General features: G+C 39.6%; 1 protein-coding gene across 4 annotated transcripts in view; it reads right to left on the bottom strand.

Annotated features, from left to right (window-relative positions):
• The window catches only part of SYNE3 (spectrin repeat containing nuclear envelope family member 3), a 175,226-nt gene that overhangs the window by 74,661 nt on the left and 78,338 nt on the right, over positions 1-22,227 (bottom strand). For all 4 annotated transcript variants that reach the window (XM_027856572.1, XM_027856573.1, XM_027856575.1 and 1 more), the window contains 3 exons: positions 12,364-12,525; positions 6,751-7,095; positions 3,912-4,048 (listed from right to left, as the gene is read on the bottom strand). In XM_027856572.1, coding sequence (XP_027712373.1) covers positions 3,912-4,048; positions 6,751-7,095; positions 12,364-12,525 — 644 coding nt within the window. The remainder of the gene's footprint in view (positions 1-3,911; positions 4,049-6,750; positions 7,096-12,363; positions 12,526-22,227) is intronic.

Below are 22,227 nucleotides of genomic sequence, written 5' to 3'. Positions count from 1 at the left end.
GGCATTCAGTGGAAATATAGTTTATATCCAAGAAATTACTGCAAACTTGGCTAAAAGACAGCTGTGAAGTTTTCTATGCTAACATATAACTAAAAAGGAAAACACACCATTTTCCAAACACCAGTACTTTAGTGCCTTTCTTACTTTTCCTTTGGACCTTCCATAACCCTGTGAAGTGGGATTTTGTGGTTTCTATGAATTTTATATTAAACAGTTTTTATTTTTCTTCTAGGGGGGAGTGGAGTAGAGAATAGATGTGGGGGAAGAATCTGATCAAGCCATACTTCAAAAACTTTAATACTGCAAGGATATGTGACATCACAGATGTGGGAATTGCCTTGATTATCACAGGCTACAATTCTTCTGTGTCTTAGGTGATGGTCTTGGTGAATCATGGTGGTCAAAAAATTTGCCCCTCTCTAGGCAGCTTTGGAAATGAGCTTCTCAGAGACTACCTAGGTTGATTCTCAGATGATAGGCATATGGATAGTGACCAGATGTATGTTTCAAGTATTTTCAACAAGTTAGAACATGTGCTCCCCTGGCACAGCCTTTGAGAACCTGGGATCATCTCTGCCTAAGATCTCTGCCAAGCAAGTTGGCTTAGACAGAATATACATCTCCAGTCTCACACTTGGACCTTTAACTATCAAAACTCAGAGAAAATTATCAAAGAATATTGGAGCTAGAAGAAGGAAGTGTCATAGTTCAATGGAATGAGCATAGTCAAAGGACCTGGGCTCAAATACCACCACTGATATTTACTACCTATGTAACCTTACAAATCAAGTCATTTAACCTCCCTGGGATTCAGCTTCCTGATCTATAAAACAAGGAAATTGGACAAGATGGTTTATGAGATCCTTTCCAAATCTGAATCTATGACTTTATAACCTTAGAATCATAGAATATTAGAGTTATAGGGATTCTTGGAGATAACTAAGTTTAACTACATTATTTTAGTGATGAAACTAATGGCCAGATTTGTCATTGGTCAAAGATTTGTCCAAGGTCACTACTTATTTAATCATCATCATATTTCCGCAGAGTTTTAAGATTTACAAAATAGGTTCATCACAATTCTCCTGTGAGGGATATTATGCAAATATAATTATCCCCACTTTTAGATGGGGAAACAAATTCAGAGAGTTAAGGGAACTCTCTATCATAAAAGTTTGAACCTGGGTTTGAACCTTAGTCTCCTTACTCCCGAGCCAGTACTTCTTCCTTTATACTATTCTGTCAATTTCCAGCTAAAATGAAGAAAACCTGCTGACAAAATTCTCCCTTCCTTGAGAATGTGCAAGTAGGATTCTGGGTTCTGAGACTTGCCCATCAGTGTACTATAGGGCCACAAATCTGCTCTGTTGGGTTGCCGTATATCGTACTTGAGCATGAATATCAGGGAACTGCAGAGAGAGGATTAATAGGGGATGTTGAACAGTTGGAGAGATCAGAAGTAGGACAAAGACTGAGTCAGTTTCTACATCTAATGTTTGCATCTGAAGTATGTGTACTGAAAATCCATAAAATTCCAAATGTGAATGTCATTTAGTTCTAAATAGAGGCAGGGATATATGATGAAAAGGACACTAGGCTTGGAGTCAGAAGGACTGGGTTTGAGGGCAGGCTGTTCTACTCTTTCATTGATTGATCAGCTGTACGATCATGGGCAAGTCACTTAACCTCACTAGGTTTCAGTTTCCTTATCTATAAAATGAAGATAACACTTACAGGACCTCCTACTCAGGGCTATTGTAAAGGGTAATTTGTAAAACTTAAAGTTCTATAGAAATGTTGGTTATCATTATTTCCCAGTGCAACTCCATCACTTCACAGCTAAGGAAACTAAAGTTACTTCTTTCAAGTTCTAATGTATATACTTTTAAGATTCTGTAATTCATTGTGTATATGTAATTTTAGGTTGTACCTTACTGAGTTGGAAGACTAAAGGACGAGAGTAGAACCCTGAGGCGGTGGGTGAGAGGAGCAGAAGGGAGAGATGCAGGTTTTCTTTTCTATTGAACTGAAGGAAAAAGGTGAGGCCTATCTCCTAGATGTCTGCACTAACAGAGCCTCAGAAAGAGGTGTATAAAAATGCAGAAGAAGGACGAGGCTTTTTCTGACTGGCCTAGAGGGCAGAACCAAGATCAACTGAAAGAAGCTGTATAAACATATTTGAGCTCCATATAAAGAAAAATTTATATGATGAGAGCCATTTAAAAGCATGCTGGGCTGTCTTGAGTGATATGAAATTCCCTATCATTGGAACTGTTTTAATAGATTCTAAGTGACCACTTACTGAGGTCCGTTTAGTTAGTTGTCTGGAGTATCTGACACCATATGATTCTGTAATCTCTCAATTCTAATGAAATTTAAACCTTGAGGACAAGAATGCTACAGAATATTACAAATATCTGCTCTTTTAGAATCATAGAGTCAAAAAGTTGGATGGGACCTCTGAGCTTATCTAATTTAACTCGGTCCCTTCTACACCTTCCCTGGCAACCAGCCACCCATTAAGCACCTCTGGTGATGGGGAACTCACCACCCACTCAGGCAATCCATTCCACTTGCCTTATTTCCATGGTTAGTGTTACTCCTCATTCTACTTACATATCTTTTATCCTTCATCCTCAGTCCATCAAAAGCATATGACTATAAGACACTTGAAAGGGATGGGCTGAAGCAGGAAGCTTGGTGTCTCGTTTTATTTTCATACAGCCACAACTCCAAAGTAGTTTAAATCTTTGAATTCAAAAGCTGCAGTTTTCAATCTATGGGCAGTCTTAAATTTTTGCTGCAATCCCAGAAACTACCAAAGGAAGCTGGCTTGAGGAAGCATGGTTCATTGTAAAGATCAAAGGCTTTGGAAACATGGGTTCTAGTCCCAACCCACTTGCCAGTTGTATGACCTTGTACAAACTATTTAACTCTTTGAGCCTTGGTTTTTATATCTGTAAAATGGGTACAATAATATTTGCTCTATTTCACAAGTCTTATGAATTAAAGCACTACAGAAATACCAGATATTGCACTTCCACTCAGGTGCTATCATTCAGTTAGAAAGGTTTATTCAGGTTTGAAAGCTTATAATTCCTTTATCCACCACTATAGCAACACTAAGGGGAAACACTGACTAAATTACATTCTGAGGTTTAGGGGAAATGACAGATGAGCAGATTGTGTCTTAAGAAGCAAAATCCAAGTCTATAGGCTGTGTCTGATGAGTGAATGGATGAATCGTAGTTGTTAATACTACCTGTACTAAAAGCTAACAACACAGTTTTGGGGGGTGAAAAGAAAAAGGTATGAAATTTCAAGGAATATAAGAAGCTATCTAAAGATTTGGTTTTAGGTGACCAGTCATCTCCCTGATTTCATTTTATTTAATAGAGATTCATCAGGTGCCTATTTTATGCAGAGCACTGTGAAACATAACATAGATAGTCTCTGATCACATGGAGCTTACAGTCTAGTAGAAACACGGGACACACGGACAGATAATATGAGATATCATGCAATAAGTGCATTGGGAAGTACAAGGGATACTTAGAGATGTCATTTGATGATAAGATGGGTAGGGACACAACAGAGTTTGGCATGGCATTCTAGGCAAAAAGAACAGAGTGAGTAAAAGAGAATGAGGTAGGAAAAATGTGGAACATGTATAGGGATGGTAAATGGTGAGTTTCACTTGAGTATAGAATGAAATATAGAGGGGAGTAGTGTGAAATAAAGGCAGAAAATGTAAAATGTGTGGCTGGTACAAGATTATAGAGGACCTTCAATGCTAAACAAAGGAATTTTAATTTTACCTAGTAGATCATAGGGAACCATTGAAAGTTTTGAGCACAAGAAAGATGGGGCCAAATCTATTCATTCTCAAAAAGATCACCAATTCTAAATACCTTTGGAACTCTTGCATGGTAGTCACAACACTGTCTGAAAGAGGCTGCAAATCATGGTTAAATCGGACAAGTTCCTTAAGTTGAGACTTCAGTCTTTCAGCCTTGGGTTCTTCTGTTGCCAGAGCTGATCTGGTGGCCTTAATCACAAAAACAACAGTCAAGTCAAATTCCAAATGAACTCCAGAGGACATTAAAATCAATTATTCTCAACAAATTTTCGCTAGTCAGGGCAATGCACAAGATTTGTTAACTGCTTTCCATACACTATCTCATCTAGTCTTCACAACAAACCTGTGCGGTAAAAGCTCCAGGGAAGGGTCCCAAGGACTGCTAATTTTCCACAGAGTCATGTCCTGACTATGGTGAGAAGGGCATTCTTTACTTCAACTTCCAGCAATAGTAGATCACAGTCTCCCACTCCTTAGTACGTTGTTTTCATGAGCCCACTGGATGATAGCTCGAGAGCTAGATGTGAACTCAGAGATCACGTAGTCCAGTCTCCTCATATTTTACAGATGGGCTTCCCTGAGGCCCAGAGAGATTAAATAACTTGTCAATGCCTCTTTCTAGAACCCCATATTCACACCTGCCAAATATATCTGGGAGGGAAAGAATGAGCCAGGATAGCAGCCTTTGCTTTATTTTTGCTCAGAAACAACTTTAGGGCAGTTTCTGAATGAGAAGAATTATATAGCTCACATTTTATAGTCAATGTGTGTAAAGGGGGTGGGAATTGTGGGGGAGGCATAAACTTCACAGTTAAAATGCTTTCCTCACCACAGCCATTAGTAACATTTATTTTAAAACGCTGACTTTTGTCATCTCATGTGACTTTTACAACTGTCCTTTGACTTAGGCAGGGAAAGGGTTATTATTTCTATCTGACAGAGGAGGAAACTAAAGCTCAGAAAAATGAAAGAATTTTCTTGAGGCCATTCAAATACTTAATGGAAGCCCTGGGACTGGAATAGAGGTCTCTTACCTTGTAAGCTAGGGAGAAAAGCATTAGGAGTCAATCTATGCTATTGCTATATAACCCTGGGCAAGTCACTTAATCTCTCTGGGCCTTAGTTTCCTCTTCTGTAAAATTAGAGAGTTAGACTAGGTGATCTCTAAGGTATTTTCCAGTTTTAATTCTATAGAATTATGAGTCTAGTGCCTCTTTGTCTAAAATCTTCTCATTCAAAATACTTACTAGAGTGGAAAAGAGTAACAGTTGTCTGCATTTTTTGTCTCACGTGAAGAGAGTCTGAAAAGTGTTCCTTGGTTTATATAGCCCCTTTGTAGCTCTTACATCTTGTTTGCTAGTCCTTTGACGAGGAAGTTGGGATTAGAACCATAGACAACCTTGACTAGCAATTCCTCCCCAGCTGCAATAACAGGAAGCATGCTCCATGTTCCACCACTGAGAGTGAGACTGTGAGGAGTAGTAAATCTTTGAATATCTCATCAATATTGCCTCTTCTATCATTATCTCATTATAGAAGCTTGGGGAAGTCAGGAAGCCTCTCTTCCCTTCATTTTCCCCACTTATAAAATGGAAATAATCGCTTAGTTTGTGAACTCTTTTGCAAAGGGTTTAATGAAAAGTTCATTTTTGGAAAATTCACTGGCCTCCCATGAAAAAGAGTATAGTGGTGAAATTAGGCCTAGAAAGGGCCCTTAGAGACCATCTAAGCCCAACAACCTTATTTTACAGATAAAGATATTGAGGCCTAGAGATGTGAGGTGACTTGCCACGGTCATGTAGTGGTACAGGGAGTGGTAAAGCTGGACTAGAACCACTCCAAAGTGGTTCACTTTGTTCTGTTTTGGTCCATCATATAGCTTCTAGACTGTGGGCCAGGGGTTCCGGGTCTTGGGGCCACAAATTCCCAAGGGGTCCATGGAAAGATATCAGAAGGTCTTTGAACTTAGATGGGGGAAAATATATTTTTTATTTTCACTAACTTCTGACTAGAACTTAGCATTTCTTTCAATTATAAACATAAACAACAGATACTATTCTGAGAAGGGATCGTTGAGCTTCCCCCAAGGATCCACTAGAACCAGCTCAACCCAATTCAGGAGAGCCAATTGTTAAATTTTCAGTGAGAGCATGTACACCTTGGAAATTGGTAAATGCTACAAATCAGGAGTTGATTTACTGTTTTGTCGATTGTCAAACCTTAAGAAAGTGGTGGAGAAAAGTTTAATAAAGCAGATTAAATTTAAAAGTATCTCCTGTGTATATACATTTCCCCCCCAGAAAGCTGGTTATTAAACATTTATCAGCACACCCCTGGCTTCACTAGACCACCAAAGGGATCCACGACATTAAAAAGGTAAAGAACCCTTGCTATAGACCCTCAAGGGCAAAGGATCTCTCTGGTACATTTTTTGAATCTCATTTGTGTTCATTACTCAATAAAATGTTTATTGAGTAATAGTTAATGAATAACTTAGGAATGGGCTAATAAGTATTGAATAATTTGAAAAATGATGTGGATAACACCATGCAGCAGCTCCTTTTAAACTATTTTTATTTTTGGCCAGGCTTTAATACCACTGGATAGATGGGACCTTAGGAATTGTCTAATCTAACCTCCTCATTTTACAGATAAGGAAACTGAGGCCAAAGAAAGATGAACTGACTTGCCTGATTTGACTCACACTGGTGAGTGTGCAGTGGCACTGGGATTAAACACGGGTCTTCAGACTCCATAACCAGTATTGCTTCCAAACTATATTTAGTCTAATTTGCTAACCTGAGGCATACCCGTAACAAACGAGGGAATCCCACAGCCTATTTAACTTGTCTGGACAGATCATATTCAACATTTAACTAAAGGCAACTTACAGAGTAAGTTCTCCAGTGCTCTATCAACTCGGCTTCATCTCTTGCCTTCTCCCCAGGTTCCAGGTCCTCGGCTAGCCTCTGTAGCTCCTTTCTGAATCTTCTGACCTCCGCTTCCAGTTGTTTGGCCTGCGTCTCATAGGCCCCCTCTGACTTCAGTGTCTTCAGGCTTCTCTCCTCTTCCTCCTTGCAAAAAAATTTCAGCTTTTCCAGGGCTTTTCTTAGCTCTTCAAGTTCATTAGTAATCTTCTCCCCTCCCAAAGGAGAGGTGTTCTGGATAACCCCAGCAGATTGATCCTCAAGCTTCTTTAATGACTTCTCACCGCTCTGAAAATCTTTAGCAAAATTCTAAAAGGTAAAGCAGGTTGGAGACACTTGATTAGAAATAGGCGGAAAAGTATTAACCAATTTCCAGAGGTTCTTTCCTTTTTCCATCTAATTCCAAGGCATTTTCATTCTCCTTATCAAATACACTCACAACATGTCAGATCTGGAAGGGTATAGAATAATAAAATCCTATTCAATCAAATCTAATAAGAATTTAATAGAACCTACTATGTGCAAGGCACTGTGCTAGGTACTGGGAATAAAAAAACAACAACAACAAAGAGAAATAGTTTCTGCCCTGAGTGAACCCACAATGTACTGGGAAAATATAATACCCTAATAGATAGGAGGCAACTAACAGGCTCATTGGATAGAATGCTGGGCTGGGAGTCAGGGAGACCTCAGTTCAAATCCAGTCTCTGACACTAGCTGTGTGACCCTGAACGAGTCACTTAACCTCTCTCTGCCTCAGTTTCCTCAACTGTAAAATGGGGATAATAATAGCACTTAACCTTCCAGGATTGTTGTGAGGATCAAATGAAATAATTGTGCATGGCTCATAATAGGTGCTACATAAATGCTATTATTATTAAAAGTATATGCATGATAATTTGAGGAAGGAGAGCACACTAAGAACCAGAAATATCAGGAAAACCTTTCTGTAAGCAGTGACAAAAAGCTGATCCTTGAAAGAGGCTGAGGATTCTAGGGAGCACATTCCAATCACAAGAAAATGACTGTGCTAAGGCAGAGAGGTAGGAGAAGATATATTGAATCTCAGGAAGATCAAATAGGCCAATTTGGCTGGAATATAAAGTGCAGGAAGGGGAGTGATATGCAGCAATCCTAGAAATGTAGACAGAAGCCAGATTATTAAGGACTTTAAATGCCAAGCTGAGGATTTTGTGCTTTAGCCTAGAGGCAATCAATAGGATATTCAAGGCTGTTCATCGGGAAGATGATGTAGTCAGACATGCATTAGGAAGATTATTTTGGCAGTTATGTGGAAAATGTTTTGGAGAGGAGAGTGCCTAGAAGCTAGGAGTCCAATGAGGAATCTCTTGCCATAGTCCAGGTGAGAGGTGATAAGTTACTGAACCAGGGTGGTCGCTATGTGAATCAAGAAAAAGAGGGCAAATGTGAGAAACATTGGGAAGACAGAATCAGAAGGTTTTAGCAGCTGATTTTGCATGGACAATGAAAGAAAGAGAAGAATTAAGGCTGGTTCCAAGATTGTGAATCTGGGTGTGTGTGGAAGGATGGTGGCACCTGCATTAGAATTAGGAAAGTTTGGAGGGTGGATAGATTTAGAAGGCAAGATGAATTCTATTTTTATACAAGTTATGTCTGAGATGCCATGGGGAAATCCAGGTGGATTAGGTAATTCTGGTCTTGTGCTTAGGAAAGAGACTATGAAACCAGCTTCATAGAGATGATCATTGAGGCCATGTAACATGATGATATCACCAAGAGAGGACATGGAGAGGGAAGAGAAGAGGGACCAGGACAGAACCTTGGAGGCTGAAGAGGTGGAACATGGATGATGATCCAGCAAAGGAACCTGGGGAAGAAGGGGGCCAGAAAAGTTGCTGTTTGGCAGTCTGTCTATAACTTACAGTATTAGATCATTGCTTGGGGCACTGAGAGATGAAGTAACTTACTTATGGTCACACAGTCTGTATATATCAATGATAGGACTTAAACCAGGTCTTCCTGACTCTAAGGCTGGCCTTCTATCTACTATGCCATGAAGACAGACTACTAAGTCTAACCAATCAATCAATCAATCAATCACAAGCTTTGGTTAAGCACCCCCTATGTGCTAAACATTGTGCTAGGCGCTAGGGATGCAAACACAAAGAATAAAATAATTCCTACTCTCAAGAAATTTTAATGCTGATGCAGGAGACAAGTTTATATACTGTATAAGAACTTGCAGGAAGAAGGAGGACCAGGAGAAAGCACTGTCATGAAAGTCAAGAGAGGAGAGTATCCAGAAATAGTGGGGTGAGCAACAGTATTGAATGCTAAAGAAAGGCCAAAGATGGGGATGAAGAAAAAACTATCAGCGTTAGAAGGGACCTTAGAGATCAGCTAGCCTAATCAATCAACAAGCATTAATGAAGCACCTACTATGTGCCAGGCACTCTGCTTAACTATTTTGTTTGACAAATGAAGGACCTGAGATCACAGAACTTGTTAATGGAAGAGCCAGTACAAGAGCCTGGCAGTGACCCTGACCTCTAGCACAGTGCTCTTTCACTACAGCAAACTACTTCCCATGAGTGGTCAATCGATAACTATTAAGTACCTACTATGCACCAGAAACCTTACTAAACAGTGGGGATACAGAGAAAGATAAGACAGTTTCTATTTTCAAGGAATTCACAGTCTAATGGAAAAAACAACATGCAAACAACTGTGTGCAAATGAGATCTACAGGATGAGGGAAGTGGGAAGGGAGTAAGTATTTATATGGCACCTATTATGTGCCAGGCACTGTGCCAAATGCTTTTACAAATGTCTCAATTGATCTTCACCACAGCTCCAGGAGGTAGGTGCTATTATTATTCTCATTTTACAGTTGAGGAAACTGAGGCAGACAGAGGTTAAGTGACTTGCCCAGGAAATAACCCCAAAGAAAAAAAACATTAGCATTAAGGGGAATCTGAAATGGTTTGTACAAAGTTGGACTTTAGCTGAGAATTGAAGGAAGCCAGGAGCCAAGAGGCATAGATTCAGAGGGAGAGAATTCCAAAGATGGGGGAGAACCAGTGAAAATGCTTAGAGTTGGAAGACGGAGGGTCTTGTTGGAGGAACAGTGGAGAGACCATTGTCACTGGATTGAAGTATATGTGGGGATGGGGGTAAGTTGAAATGACCCAGCTTATGAAGGGCTTTAAAAGTCCAAACAATCAAGTTTTCAAATATTCCTAAGTGCTCAAAAATAGGCATTGAATAACCTATGTCAACAAATAAGCAAGACAAATCTGCCTTTTGGCCCAGTTTATAAATATTTATACTGGTATAAACTCAAGTAATTTTACCAGTTTTCCACTTCCCTATGTGGAACATGTATTTACTCTGAAGCTGTATTGCCAAAATCCACAAACCCATCCTTCACCCCCCTACCTTCTCCATGAGGCTTTACAGATCAGGGTCAGGGTGAAGAAGATGTGGCACATCTTATAAGTTAACTACTTAGGTGCATACAATCAGATTGCAATCTTCAGCTCTTTATATACCCCTGGATACCGAATATATTACAATAATTATATTACTGAAATGTATTCCTTCCTCTCCTTTACCTCATAAAATTTGTTTTTTCTTTCAAGATTCAGCTCAAGCTCTATCCTCTAAATGATACCTTTCCTGATCACCCCCAATTGCTAGTGCTCTTCCTCCATAATCTACCATATATTTATTTTGTATATGTTTATGTATGTGCTTGTTAGATCCCCTGATAGAACATAAGCTGCTTAAACGTAAGCCTGTTTTCTTTTTGTCTTTGTACCCCCCATGCCAGGCACATAATAGGCACCTAACGAATGCTTGTCAATCGATTTATTGAAGGTGAAATATAATGCATTTAGGTTCAAGACATCAACTTCACAAATGAAGAGAAGGGAAACACTCCTGGACCAATAGGTCCCATGAACAAATTCTGTGTGTTTTAGTGAACTGCAAGCTCAAATTAAGTCGGTAGTGTAAAATGAAACTCAAAGTAGGTAATGCTATCCCAGGTTGCATTAAAAAGACATGTTCAGAAGGAATAAAGTGAATAGTCCCGCCGTATTTGAATCTGGTCAGACCACATCTGTGGGATGTGTCTAATTCTACATTACACATCTTAAGAAGGACATTGATAAGCTGCGAAGCATCCACAGAAGGGTGAAGGGGAGTGATGAAACGACTATAGCCCATATTATCAAAGGACCAAGAAAAGGAATTAAAAATGTTTTGTCTCCAGAAAAGAAAACCTAGGGCTGGAGCACACAATAGTTGTCCTCAAGTGTTTGTAAGGCTCTCATGCTGAACATGGATTGAAACTGTTCTATGGAGCCTTGGAGGGCAGAGCTGGAACCCATTGAAAGAAGTCACAGTGGGGCAGCTAGGCGGCATACTGGATAGAACTCTGGCCCTGTAGTCAGGACGACCTGAATTCAAATCTGACCTCAGACACTTGACACTTACTAGCTGTGTGACCCTGGGCTAGTCACTTACTCCTGATTGCCTCACCAAAAAAGCAACAAAAAAAAAAAAAAAAAAAAAGAAGTCACAGAAAGACAGATTTAGGCTTGAATGAATGAATGACTGAATCAACAAATGAAAAATCATGATATAAAGCAAAAACTTTATACAGTTTTTCCAAAATGGAATGGGTTGCCTCGGGAGGTGGTTATTAGGTTTTCTCCTTTCACTTAAAGTTTTCAAGTAAAGGCTAGATGACCACTTGTGCAGAAGCTGTAGAAGGAATTCTAGATCACATGCAGGTTCAATTAGAATATCTCTGAGATTCCGTGAGGCTCAGTGACTTGCCTCAGATCACACTGCTAATAGGCATCAGACCCAGGATTAATGCCCAAGTCCCTGACTCCAAGTCCAGAACTCTTTGCAGTGACCTACTTTGCTTACCTTGGAGCAGGAGGCCCAAATCCTAAACAATGGCAAGTGATTTGAATAATTGCAGTTATGCAGTTGATGGTTCACTTCCCATCAATCCCTGATATGTCTCTAGGCCACATCCCTTTTTAGAAGGACACATCAGACTGTGAGCTCCTTGAGAAGAGTGACTGGTTTTGTTTTGTTTTGCTTGTTTATTTTCCCAGCACTTTTTTATATACATAGGAGGAGGCTGATGACCTTGAGGTGATATACCTCGATAGCCAACCCAGTGCCTTGTATTTCTGGAATGTACTCCCTCCTCTCCTCCACCTCATTAAGCCTCTTATTTCCTTCAAGACTCAGCTCACACGCTACCTTCTAAATGCTGTCTTTGCTGATCACCCCAATTACTAGTACTCTCCATCCATAAACAACCATACATTTATTTTGCACATGTGATGAGATCCCCTTTGTATTCTCAGCATTTAGAACAGTGCCTGGCACATAGTAAGTGATTAATAAATGCTTGTTAACAAGGCTTGCCAGAACAGAAGATGGCAATGCTCTTCTTCCTGCCACAGAGTATTCCCTATTCTTCCTTGAGTCAGGACAGTCTAGACAGGAACAACATGAATATCCCTTAGCAAAACCTTCAGTCTGAAGATAAGCAATACGTGAAATTACCTGTAAAGTTTTGAGCTGCTGCTTGGCAGACATCTTGCATCTTCGTCCTAGAGAGGTGTTCACTTTTTCCATCACCCCATTTAGCCACAGCTGAAATTGGTCCACATTTGCCTTGTACTGTTCATGCTCCTTGGTTATCTTCTCAAGTAGGCTGACTCTTTCCTATTAAAAGAACAACAGTAATAACAATAACAACAAGAATAATAAACAACATCAAACATTTCCAAGGCATTCAATGATCTTTCAAAGGCTTTAACATCTGTTATTTCACTGGATCCTCATGGATTCTCACAGCAAGTGTACGAGGTAGGAACAGCTGAGATTATCTCCACTTTATAGATGGGAAAACATACTCAGAAAAGGAACATGGATTCCAGTTACATAGCAAGTTAGTGGAAGTACTTGGACTAGAACCTTGGACGCTGTGTCCTTTCTACCAAGTCACCAACCATCAAGATCCCTGGAAGCCAGGCTTTAGAAATGTTTCCATGTAATGGGCCTATTACCCATATGGAGCTGACATTTTGGGAAGGGCAGCTGAGATGCGATAGAAAACTCACTGAGCTTAAAGTCACTGGGATACAATTTTGACTCTGCTGCTTACCAACAGGCAGAAGTATGCTGCATGACATACTTTTAAGTTTAATCTGCTTTAGTAACATTTCTCCATCACTTTCTTAAGTCTAGCCAGGGGTGGGAAACCTGTGTCCTAGAGACCATACATGGCCATCTAGGTCCACAAGTGCAGCCCTGTCACAGGTTCCCCACTCCTGGGCTAGACAATCAAAAAAACAATGAATCAAGTCTTGATTTGTCATCCCAATTTCTAAGGTATAAGTGCTCAAACTAAAAATCTAACAATTGGCAGACAGCTGTTATGTGTTGGCTCCAGCACAACCCTGGTCCCAGGACATATCATTGTATTGATTTAGGGCCAAGTTTCTTCATCTATAACATGGAGATACTTGTACTACCTTCCACATGGCGTTGAGGTGGCACAGTGGATAACATATAGAACTTGAAGTCAGGAAGACCTGATTTTCAATCTAGCCTCAAACACTATCTACCTGACCCTAGTTGAGTAACTTAACCTCTCTGTGTCTCAGTTTCCTCATTTGGATCAGGATCAAATGACTGAACACATAGAAAGCACTTTGTAGAGATCAAAGCTATATAAATGATAATAATTATTATTATTGTAACCTAAAAGTACTAAAAGTGTAATTATTATTGTTCCATTTAACCCTGATCTCTTCCAACAAAGAGAAAAATGATATGACCAATGAATGAATGAATAAAAAAGCATTTAAGACTTATGTGCCAAGCACTGTGTTAAGCATTTGGGATAAAAATAGAAAGTGGGATGGTCGCTACTCTCAAGGAGCTCACATTCTAATTGGGGTAGATGATACATAAAAGACAGCAAAAGGCAAGGCTCACTGATCCTCCATCTTGTGGAAGATGTGGTTGGCAACTCCCTGTCCATCCAAATGGTTTGAGCAGTGGCCACACCACAGGTAAGGGGGAGGGGATAGAGGGACTAATCAGGCCCACAATTATTAAGGGAAAAGTGTGCCTAAGGGTCAGAGTGGATTGGGGGCTCTGGGTTCTTTCCCATGGAGATAAGTTTTGGGGGTTAGATGGAAATCAGCATCTAGTCTAGAGAGAGTGATTAATATAAAAGTTAGGGGGAAGAGCTCCTACCCTCTTCCCCTCCAACAGTAGCTGAGAACCAGGCAGTGAGCAGGCTGGGGTAGGAGAGGAGGAAAGGCTGCCCACTGTACCTACCATAGGTGATTATGATCTGTACATAAATTAAAGCAGTTGTGAATATAACTTCCCTAACCCTATCATAGCATCATTTTCTTACTCCTATGCTGCATATTTCATTTGCAAAAAAAAAAAAAAAAAAGGTATCTCGCATACTATCCTAACATATTTCAGTCATAAAGGAGTAAGCTACCCTAGCCAATTAGGTTGAAACCTGTGGAAATGGCTAGGACAAAAAGAGCATTTTAAAAACAACAAAGCATGGTGAAGAGAGAGACTGTTCAATGTGCTATGAAAAGAACTGGAGTAGAGGTCAGAAGACTATGAGTTCTAATCTCAGCTTGGCAACAGAGAACTATCCTAGTGAGGCAGCTAAATGATATAGCATCAGGAACCTAGAATCACTAAGTTGATGTTGTTTAGTCTTTTTCAGTTATGCCTAACACGTCATGACTCCTTGTGGGGTTTTCTTGGCAAAGATACTGGAGTGGTTTGCCATTTTCTTCTCTAGCTCATTTTACAGATGAGGAAACTAAGGCAAACATGGGTAAGTGACTTGCCCAGGGTCACACAGCTAGTAAGTATCTGAACTCGGATTTGAACTCAGAAAGATAAGTCTTCCCGAATCCAGGCCCAATGCTCTATCCACCATGCCACCTAGCTGCCCTTCGGACAGGAAGATCAGAGTTCAAATCTAGCTTTAGATGCTTCTTGCCTGTATGACCTTGGTAAAGTCACTTAAACTTGGTCTGTCTCAGTTTGCTCATCTCTAAAATGGGGATAGTATTAGCACCTACCTCCTAAAGCTGCTGTGAGCACAAAATAAGATAATATTTATAAACTACTTTGTAAAGCACTATGTAAATGTTAACTATGATTATTATTAACTATAGTTGTATGACCCTAGATGAATCACTTTAATTCTATGTACTCCATTTTTCTCATCAGTAAAATGGGAATAATAATCCTTGCTCTGCATAATAATAACAATAATAATTAATAATTATATAATTATTATGTATATAACTATATAATCACTTATGGTGTTTTCTTATGGTGTTTTCAAGTTTGCAAACATTTTAGATATACAATCTCATTTTAGCTACACAATGAGCCTATGAGATAGATCCTACAGATATATTATTACTATCCTCATTTTAGAGACAAGGGAACTAAGTGATAAAGTTGCTGGCCCTAGGTCATGCAGCTAATAACTGTTAGAGGCAGAATTGGAGCCTGTCTCCCTGTCCCCACTGCCAGAATTCTATTCTAGTCACTTCCCCTTCCTGTCTCTCTGGCTGTTCCTGCATGGAGTTATTGTGAGGTTCATGTGAAATAGCAGATGCAAAAGGGTTTCATAAACTGTAAAATACATGTAAGTTAATACTATCCCTAGAGATTGCTTCATAAATTGAATCAGGGTAAGACAAGATCCTGATTGCTTGTTAGCTCTTCATTTCTTCTGATCTAAAGGAAAAAAAATGGTAGATACCATTCAAGAGTTCAATGATTGGGTAAAAGTGGCAGAAGAGAGCTAGTGAAAAGAGGCCTGGTCAAGGAATATAATAACCTGGATTCTAGTCCTGGCTCTGATCCCTTAGGGCCTCTGTGTGACTTTGGGTAATTCACCTAAACCGTTCTAACCCCGAGTTCTTCTAGCTTCAAATCTAATGCATTCTTGACCGAAAAACAAAACAAACAAGGTGGGTAGCCTAAATTATCTTTAAGATTCCTTCAAGCTCTGAAATTCCATGATTCTAGAACTAGAAGCTCATATTCATATTTATATTTATATACAGGGTATTCCAAAAGCCCTAACGCAGTTTTAAGCTTTTTTAAGCCCTACGACTTTTGGGACACCCTGTATTTATAATTACAAAGTACATTGCCTACCTTTATCTCAGTTAATATTTATTATAGCCCTTTATGCTACAAAGCAACTTTTATGATCCCCTACTTTTTTGATGAGCAAACCAAGACCCAGAGAAGTTAAATGACTTGTTCCAGGTGAGACACAGATAGAAAGATACAGGGACAGAAAGAAACACAGAGAGACAGAGACAAAGAGACAGACAGACAGAGAGAAAAACACACACACACACACACACACACACACACAGAAATAAAGACAGAAAGAGTTGAGAATCAAACTTACATCTTTTGATTATAAATCTAATACTTTTTCCCTTCCACAAATCTTTTTTCTTTTTTTGACCCTCTATTCACTCTCACCTTCCTCCAGCTGAAAGTGATCTTTGACTTTGTAATTTCTTCCAGTATTTTGTCTGAAACTTTCCTTTGCCTTCATTGCATTCCTAGTCTCATATCATAATTATTCATGTCCATGCCTTATCTCTGCTCCTATCATATCTCAACTTCCTAGAAGGCAGGGCCTAAGCCTTTAGTATCTATCTGTCTATCACTGTATCTCCCTAAGGCGCTCCCTCAATGAATGTTTGTTTCTAAGAGCTATCTAACCACGGAGTGGGCTACCCCATCCCTGAGGTTTTTCACACACTTGTACTGGATGACAGAAGTAGAGGGTCTGACTGGATGACCTTTGAAGTTCCTTTTCCCTTCTGGGATCCTATGAATTTTGAAGATTTGAAAATCCCGAAATTCTAAGATACCATGACTGGCTCCACGAATGCCCTTAAGGGCAGTAACTATACTGCAAATAGTGTTTGCTGGCTCATTCTCCTCCCGTATTATTCATGCTCACTGAAATATTTACACAACTTCCTCCCATTAGCTAGACATTTTCATTTATTAAATAAAGCAGATCGGGAATAATAAATGAGGTATAAACACTGGAGCTCCAGCTGATGCTGACGCTGATGATGATTAACGTTGCAGCAAAATGTACACACTCCACCGAAAGCACCTCGTTACAAGTGATTGCTCCAGATGAGCCCACATCCAAGGATTGCACTCAGGAACAGCAGAGAATAAATAAAGCCTTACGTTATATGTGGTAGGAGCTATAAAAGGGAACCAGCGGAACGGGGCCAGAATTCAAGATAAGATTTATGACAGGCATACACAATGGCTAAGGCGTAATTCAAGCTGCTGCCAAACACTGGCAAACGCCAGAGAATGACAGGTGTGAGAGATCAGGAGAGAGTTTAACCTTTTCATGAGATGAAGCAATTAAACAGTCTGGGGTTGTCAAAAATGTCTAACTTTGACCAATTAAGAAAGACATGACAGATTTATACCCATGTAAAGTGTTAAATGAGGAGATTTGACTTTGGGCCAAAGCTCTTGGGTTTAAAAGACATTGTTCATCCAAGGAAAAGAATTCTAGCTCATAATGAATTGGGTAAGATATTCAGATTATAAAAATGCCTACCAGTCCATGGCTCTGATTTGTATTATAGTATCTTATAGTTTAAAAAAAAAGTGTTTCACATACATTATTTAATTTCATCATCTCAACAGTCCTTGGAGGTAGGCAGGGCAGATATTATCCCCATTTCATGATAAAGAAACTGAGGCTTAGAGTAACCAGAAGCTAACAAGTATTGGAGCCAGGGCTCATACCCAGCTCATCAATCTAAGTTCAAGATTCTCCCTACTCTACTTTGCTGCCTCAAAGAGGTCAGGTTTCTCCCTAAGAAGCCTGCTTTTACATAGGAATGTTCAAATCAGCTTTTCACCAGATATTTCCAACATCTTTCCCAGAGAGAGAACCATTTTTTGGATCAGTTGCTATTTCACATAGCAAACTGGAATTCTAATTTTATTAGGGAGTAAAAGATCAGATTCAGTCTTGTATGGGGCTGGGCAGTGTGCTGAGGTGCAAAGAGCCCTGAATTTGGGGCTAGAAAGCTTGAATTAGAATCCTAAATTTGTCATGTACTCTCTATATGACCTTAGGTTAGTGACTCCATCCTTCAGGGCCTCCTTTTTCTCAATCAAAGAGTTGGATAAGATGACTTCCATAGTACCTTTCAATACTAAACTCCAAAAATATGACAGTATTTTGTAACGCAAAATGCCAATGAAAGGATTAATATCACACAATAGGAAGAACACGTTGGGGTATGACCAGCAAGGTCAGAGGATTGGGGAACATTCCATAACAAGATCAGTTTAAAGAAATAGGGACATTTGGCCTAGAGAAGACTGAGGAGGAACACAATAGTTATTTCAAGTGCTCAAATGTCTGTTAAATGGAAGATGGATTAGACTTGATCTACTTAGCCCCAGAGAGCAGGGCAAAAAGCAGTGGGTGGAAATTGCAGAGACAGATTTTTGTTTGATATAAAGAAAATGGATTAGTCAAGGAAGAACTGTGTACACCATCACTGTGATGGATAGTGGATGGATGGTGGATGATGGATGGAGGATGGAGGATGGATGATGACTTGTTGCTTTATTGCAATGGAAATTGTCTTTTGGATAAGCCTCTGATTTCAATTCAATTGTTTTTCAGTTGTATCTGACTCTTCATGACCCCATTTGGGATTTTCTTGGCAAAGATACTGGAGCAGTTTTCCATTTCCTTCTTCAGCTCATTTTACAGATGAGGAAACTGAGGCAAACAGGGTTAAGTGACTTCTCCAGGGTCACACAGTTAGTAAGTGTCCGAGGCCAGATTTGAACTCATAAAGATGAGTCTTCCTGACTCCAGGCCTGGTACTTTATCCACTACACCACCTCACTGCCCTAGGTGACCTCTGATATCCCTTCTAATTCTGAGATCCGCTGACGGTATCCTGTTGGGTTGCCTCAGTAACACAAACTCATAAGTGGGACCCTGCAGGGAACTACTACCCAAGGTTCAATTCAAAATCCCTAAAATTATAGTTTTTAAGCCCTCACAGGGACAGCTAGGTGACTCAGTGGATAGAGTACTGGGCTTAGAATCAGAAAGACTCATCTTCATGAGTTCAAATTCAGCCTCAGACACTTACTAGATGTGTGACCCTGGACAAGTCACTTGACCCTTTTTGCCTCAGTTGCTCATCTATAAAATGAGATGGAAAAGGAAATAGCAAACCACTCTAGCGTCTTTGCCAAGAATACCCCAAAAATGAGGTTACAAAGAATCAGACACAACTGAAATGACTGACAACAACAAAAGCCTTCACAAGCATGTTTGCCTTTTGTCAGTCAGAAAACAACATTAACTTTAATGCAAAGGCACTTACTGAAAAAGGCATAGTAACAACAAACATCTCACCCAAGACTAGTGCACGCACACTCTCATATATATATATATATAAAATCAATGACAAATCTACATATCCACAAAGTTTACAAATATAGAGGTATAGATATAGATGATACATGTGGCCAAGGCAACATATGCCTCCAAAGCTGCTAGACACCTTATTTTTCCTTATGTCATCCTCATCCTGCTCCTCACAAGGTGCCATGTGTTTGCTGGGACACTCATTACCTTTGGCTTGCTCTTGGGTGGAGCACATAGCTCTGATGCTTGGCCATGATCTTCACCATCCCCAGCTTTGAACGAGGCTAAAATCCTGTCATTGGATATAGCCCTACCCTCCTGGAAAGAACATGGTGCATGTTGTCTCCTCCTTTAGATTGTAAGTTTCTTGGAGGCAAGGACTGTCTTTTGCCTCTTTTTGTATCCCCAACAAGTAGCACAGTGCCTGGTACATAGTAGGTGCTTAATAAATGTTGACTAATCGATTGATTGATTGAACTAAAATCCATACCCCTTGGGATCAAAGAGAGACATGGCTCTGCAATCTGCCATTTCCCAAGCAAGACCTCAAATCCAGGGGCTGGACTCTCAATTCCTCTTGCTGATCCAACTCAACTTTGACTACACAGTGGAAATCTGTCCATTGGATGCTGCTGTCATGGGCTTCTGCTAGAACATGGCATTACAACTGTGGTATGTGGCAGGAGGGACAAGGGGAGGATTATAAAGGAGGCAGAAATTTCCTTTCAACTTTGCTGCATTCTCCAAGAGGCACAAAGGAAAAGGTAAAGAACAAACTCTTCTCAGAGCTTATTCTTTCTTGTGGCTGATCCTTTAAGTCAACCAATTGCTAGAAGTTCCTTTTTTTCCACCATTTGCCTTCATCCAATGGCCAATACCCTATATAATCCCATCAGGTTGAATGAGGAGCTTGTTTACATTTTGCTATTGAGATTTTTAAGAAGAACCTTAATATACCTTCTTTATACTAAAGGAAAAGTCCTAGATACTACCTTTATACTTCTCTCTTTATGTATGTATGTGTGTATAGATATATATAGATAGATATCTATATATATCTGTACACACATAGAAAATAGTATAGCAAATATATATGAAGTAATATATATGTGTGCATATATATATATATATATATATAAATTCATTAGCAAGAAAGCATTGCATTCGATCAAGAATTAGAAGCCTAGGAAAGGTTCTTTTTTCCAATTCTGGCATTATTAGCAATGTGGCCCTAAAAAAGTCACTCCATCTCTCTGAGTCTTGGTTTTCTGTCTACAAAATGTGAATAATAAATAGTTATACTATTATTATTCTCATAGGTTCACAAAAACAAATAGTATTAAGATATCCCATGTGTCATAATAAATATTAAAAAATGATATATTATGATAATGGCTTGCTCTCACCCAATTCAAAGATTTATTTAATCAGCCTTCCTTGAGCCAAGATTTAATCAATATCAGAGAGAGACCTTCATTCCCTGAAACTTGTGGTGATCTAAGAGTGGGAAAATGTTTGTTTAATTCAAAAAAGAAAGCTATTTCTTAATTAATTCACCTTTGAACAAGATGAAAGAGGAATAGAAAAGAGGGAATGATTGGTTTTAGGAAAATATTTTCTCAAAAGGTATGTTAGCATTAACATTACTATTGTTCCATTTGGATAAAGTAGTCTAAACATACATTATATACCTTTGATTATTTCACAGTGGAGTTTTGTCTTTTTGTGTTAGGATTACTATAAAACATACATGGAAATTGCTTGCTTGAGTGAGAGGGAATTCAGAGTTAACAGAGTGAATTTTGCCCATTTGGACCTCTCTCTAAGAAGGAATGTTTGTGTATTAAATAAATTGCCTCTGATAGACGTTGGCTATGATTCAGGGTACAGGGCTTTTCTTCCACAGTTAAAATGGGCTGAAAGGACTTGTATTTCAATTCCTGGTAGACGTTAGCATGACCTTGTAAAACTCCTCTTTGAAACATTTTGGTGTCAACTGAACAGAAGGTAAAAAGACTTTTTTTGTGATCCTTAAGGAAGTTTTTCCTATCAGAGCAGCCACATATCCATGGTTCCTCACTTAGAGAAGTTCACTCTGCAGCATCTAGCATTGTTGATTCCCTTCTCCTCCCATTCATACTCCCTCCTCTCTGGGTACTCTATTCTGATTTTTCTCCTACTGTCTGACTGCTCCTTTTCAGTTTCCTTTGCTGGATCTTCATCCTAATAAGTGTCAGACACTGTGCTCAGTACTAGGGATACAAAGACAAATAAGAAACAGTCCCTGCCTCCAAAGAGCTTACCTTCAAGGAAAGCCTTGATTCTCATAGGACATGGAATCCTTCTGCCCTGAACCCCACAGCTTGTCTCTCACTAGTGCCCTCTTGGACACTGTGAGTCTTGGTTTTGACCCTATTTTTCTACTTGAGACTCTGTATCCAGCCTCCATCCTATTCAGCTCCTCAACTTTCGTGCCTTATTCTTGACCTTGGCTTGTTTGCTCCTTATTCCATGCCCCTGACCCCTATATGAGCAGCAGGAACTTCTTGGTCGACATTCTCCATCTATCAGAAGGGTAAATCATTAACTAACATGAAACCCAGCAAGTTGCAGCCCTCACAGTTCCAGAGGAACAGCATACTTTTGCCTACAGTAAGACAATTGTCTAGTCTCCCTTTAATGTTGAGAGGGAGACGATTATCTGCTGGAAATCCTTCAATGTCTCCTGATCACCTATTGAGTAAAGTCTGCATTTTTTGTCTTGTGCCCTTTATAATCTGAGATAAAGCTAGAAAAATACTTCCTACCATAAGTCCCTCACTCTAGGCAAACTGGATTACTCCCTGTCGCTTTGCTCGTGTTGTTTCCTAAGTCTCCCTCTGCAGCTCTACTTG

Source organism: Vombatus ursinus, unplaced genomic scaffold, assembly GCF_900497805.2.
Source record: "Vombatus ursinus unplaced genomic scaffold, bare-nosed wombat genome assembly UNPS02011572.1, whole genome shotgun sequence".
Lineage (NCBI taxonomy): Eukaryota > Metazoa > Chordata > Mammalia > Diprotodontia > Vombatidae > Vombatus > Vombatus ursinus.
This window is presented reverse-complemented; position numbering and strand designations above follow the sequence as displayed.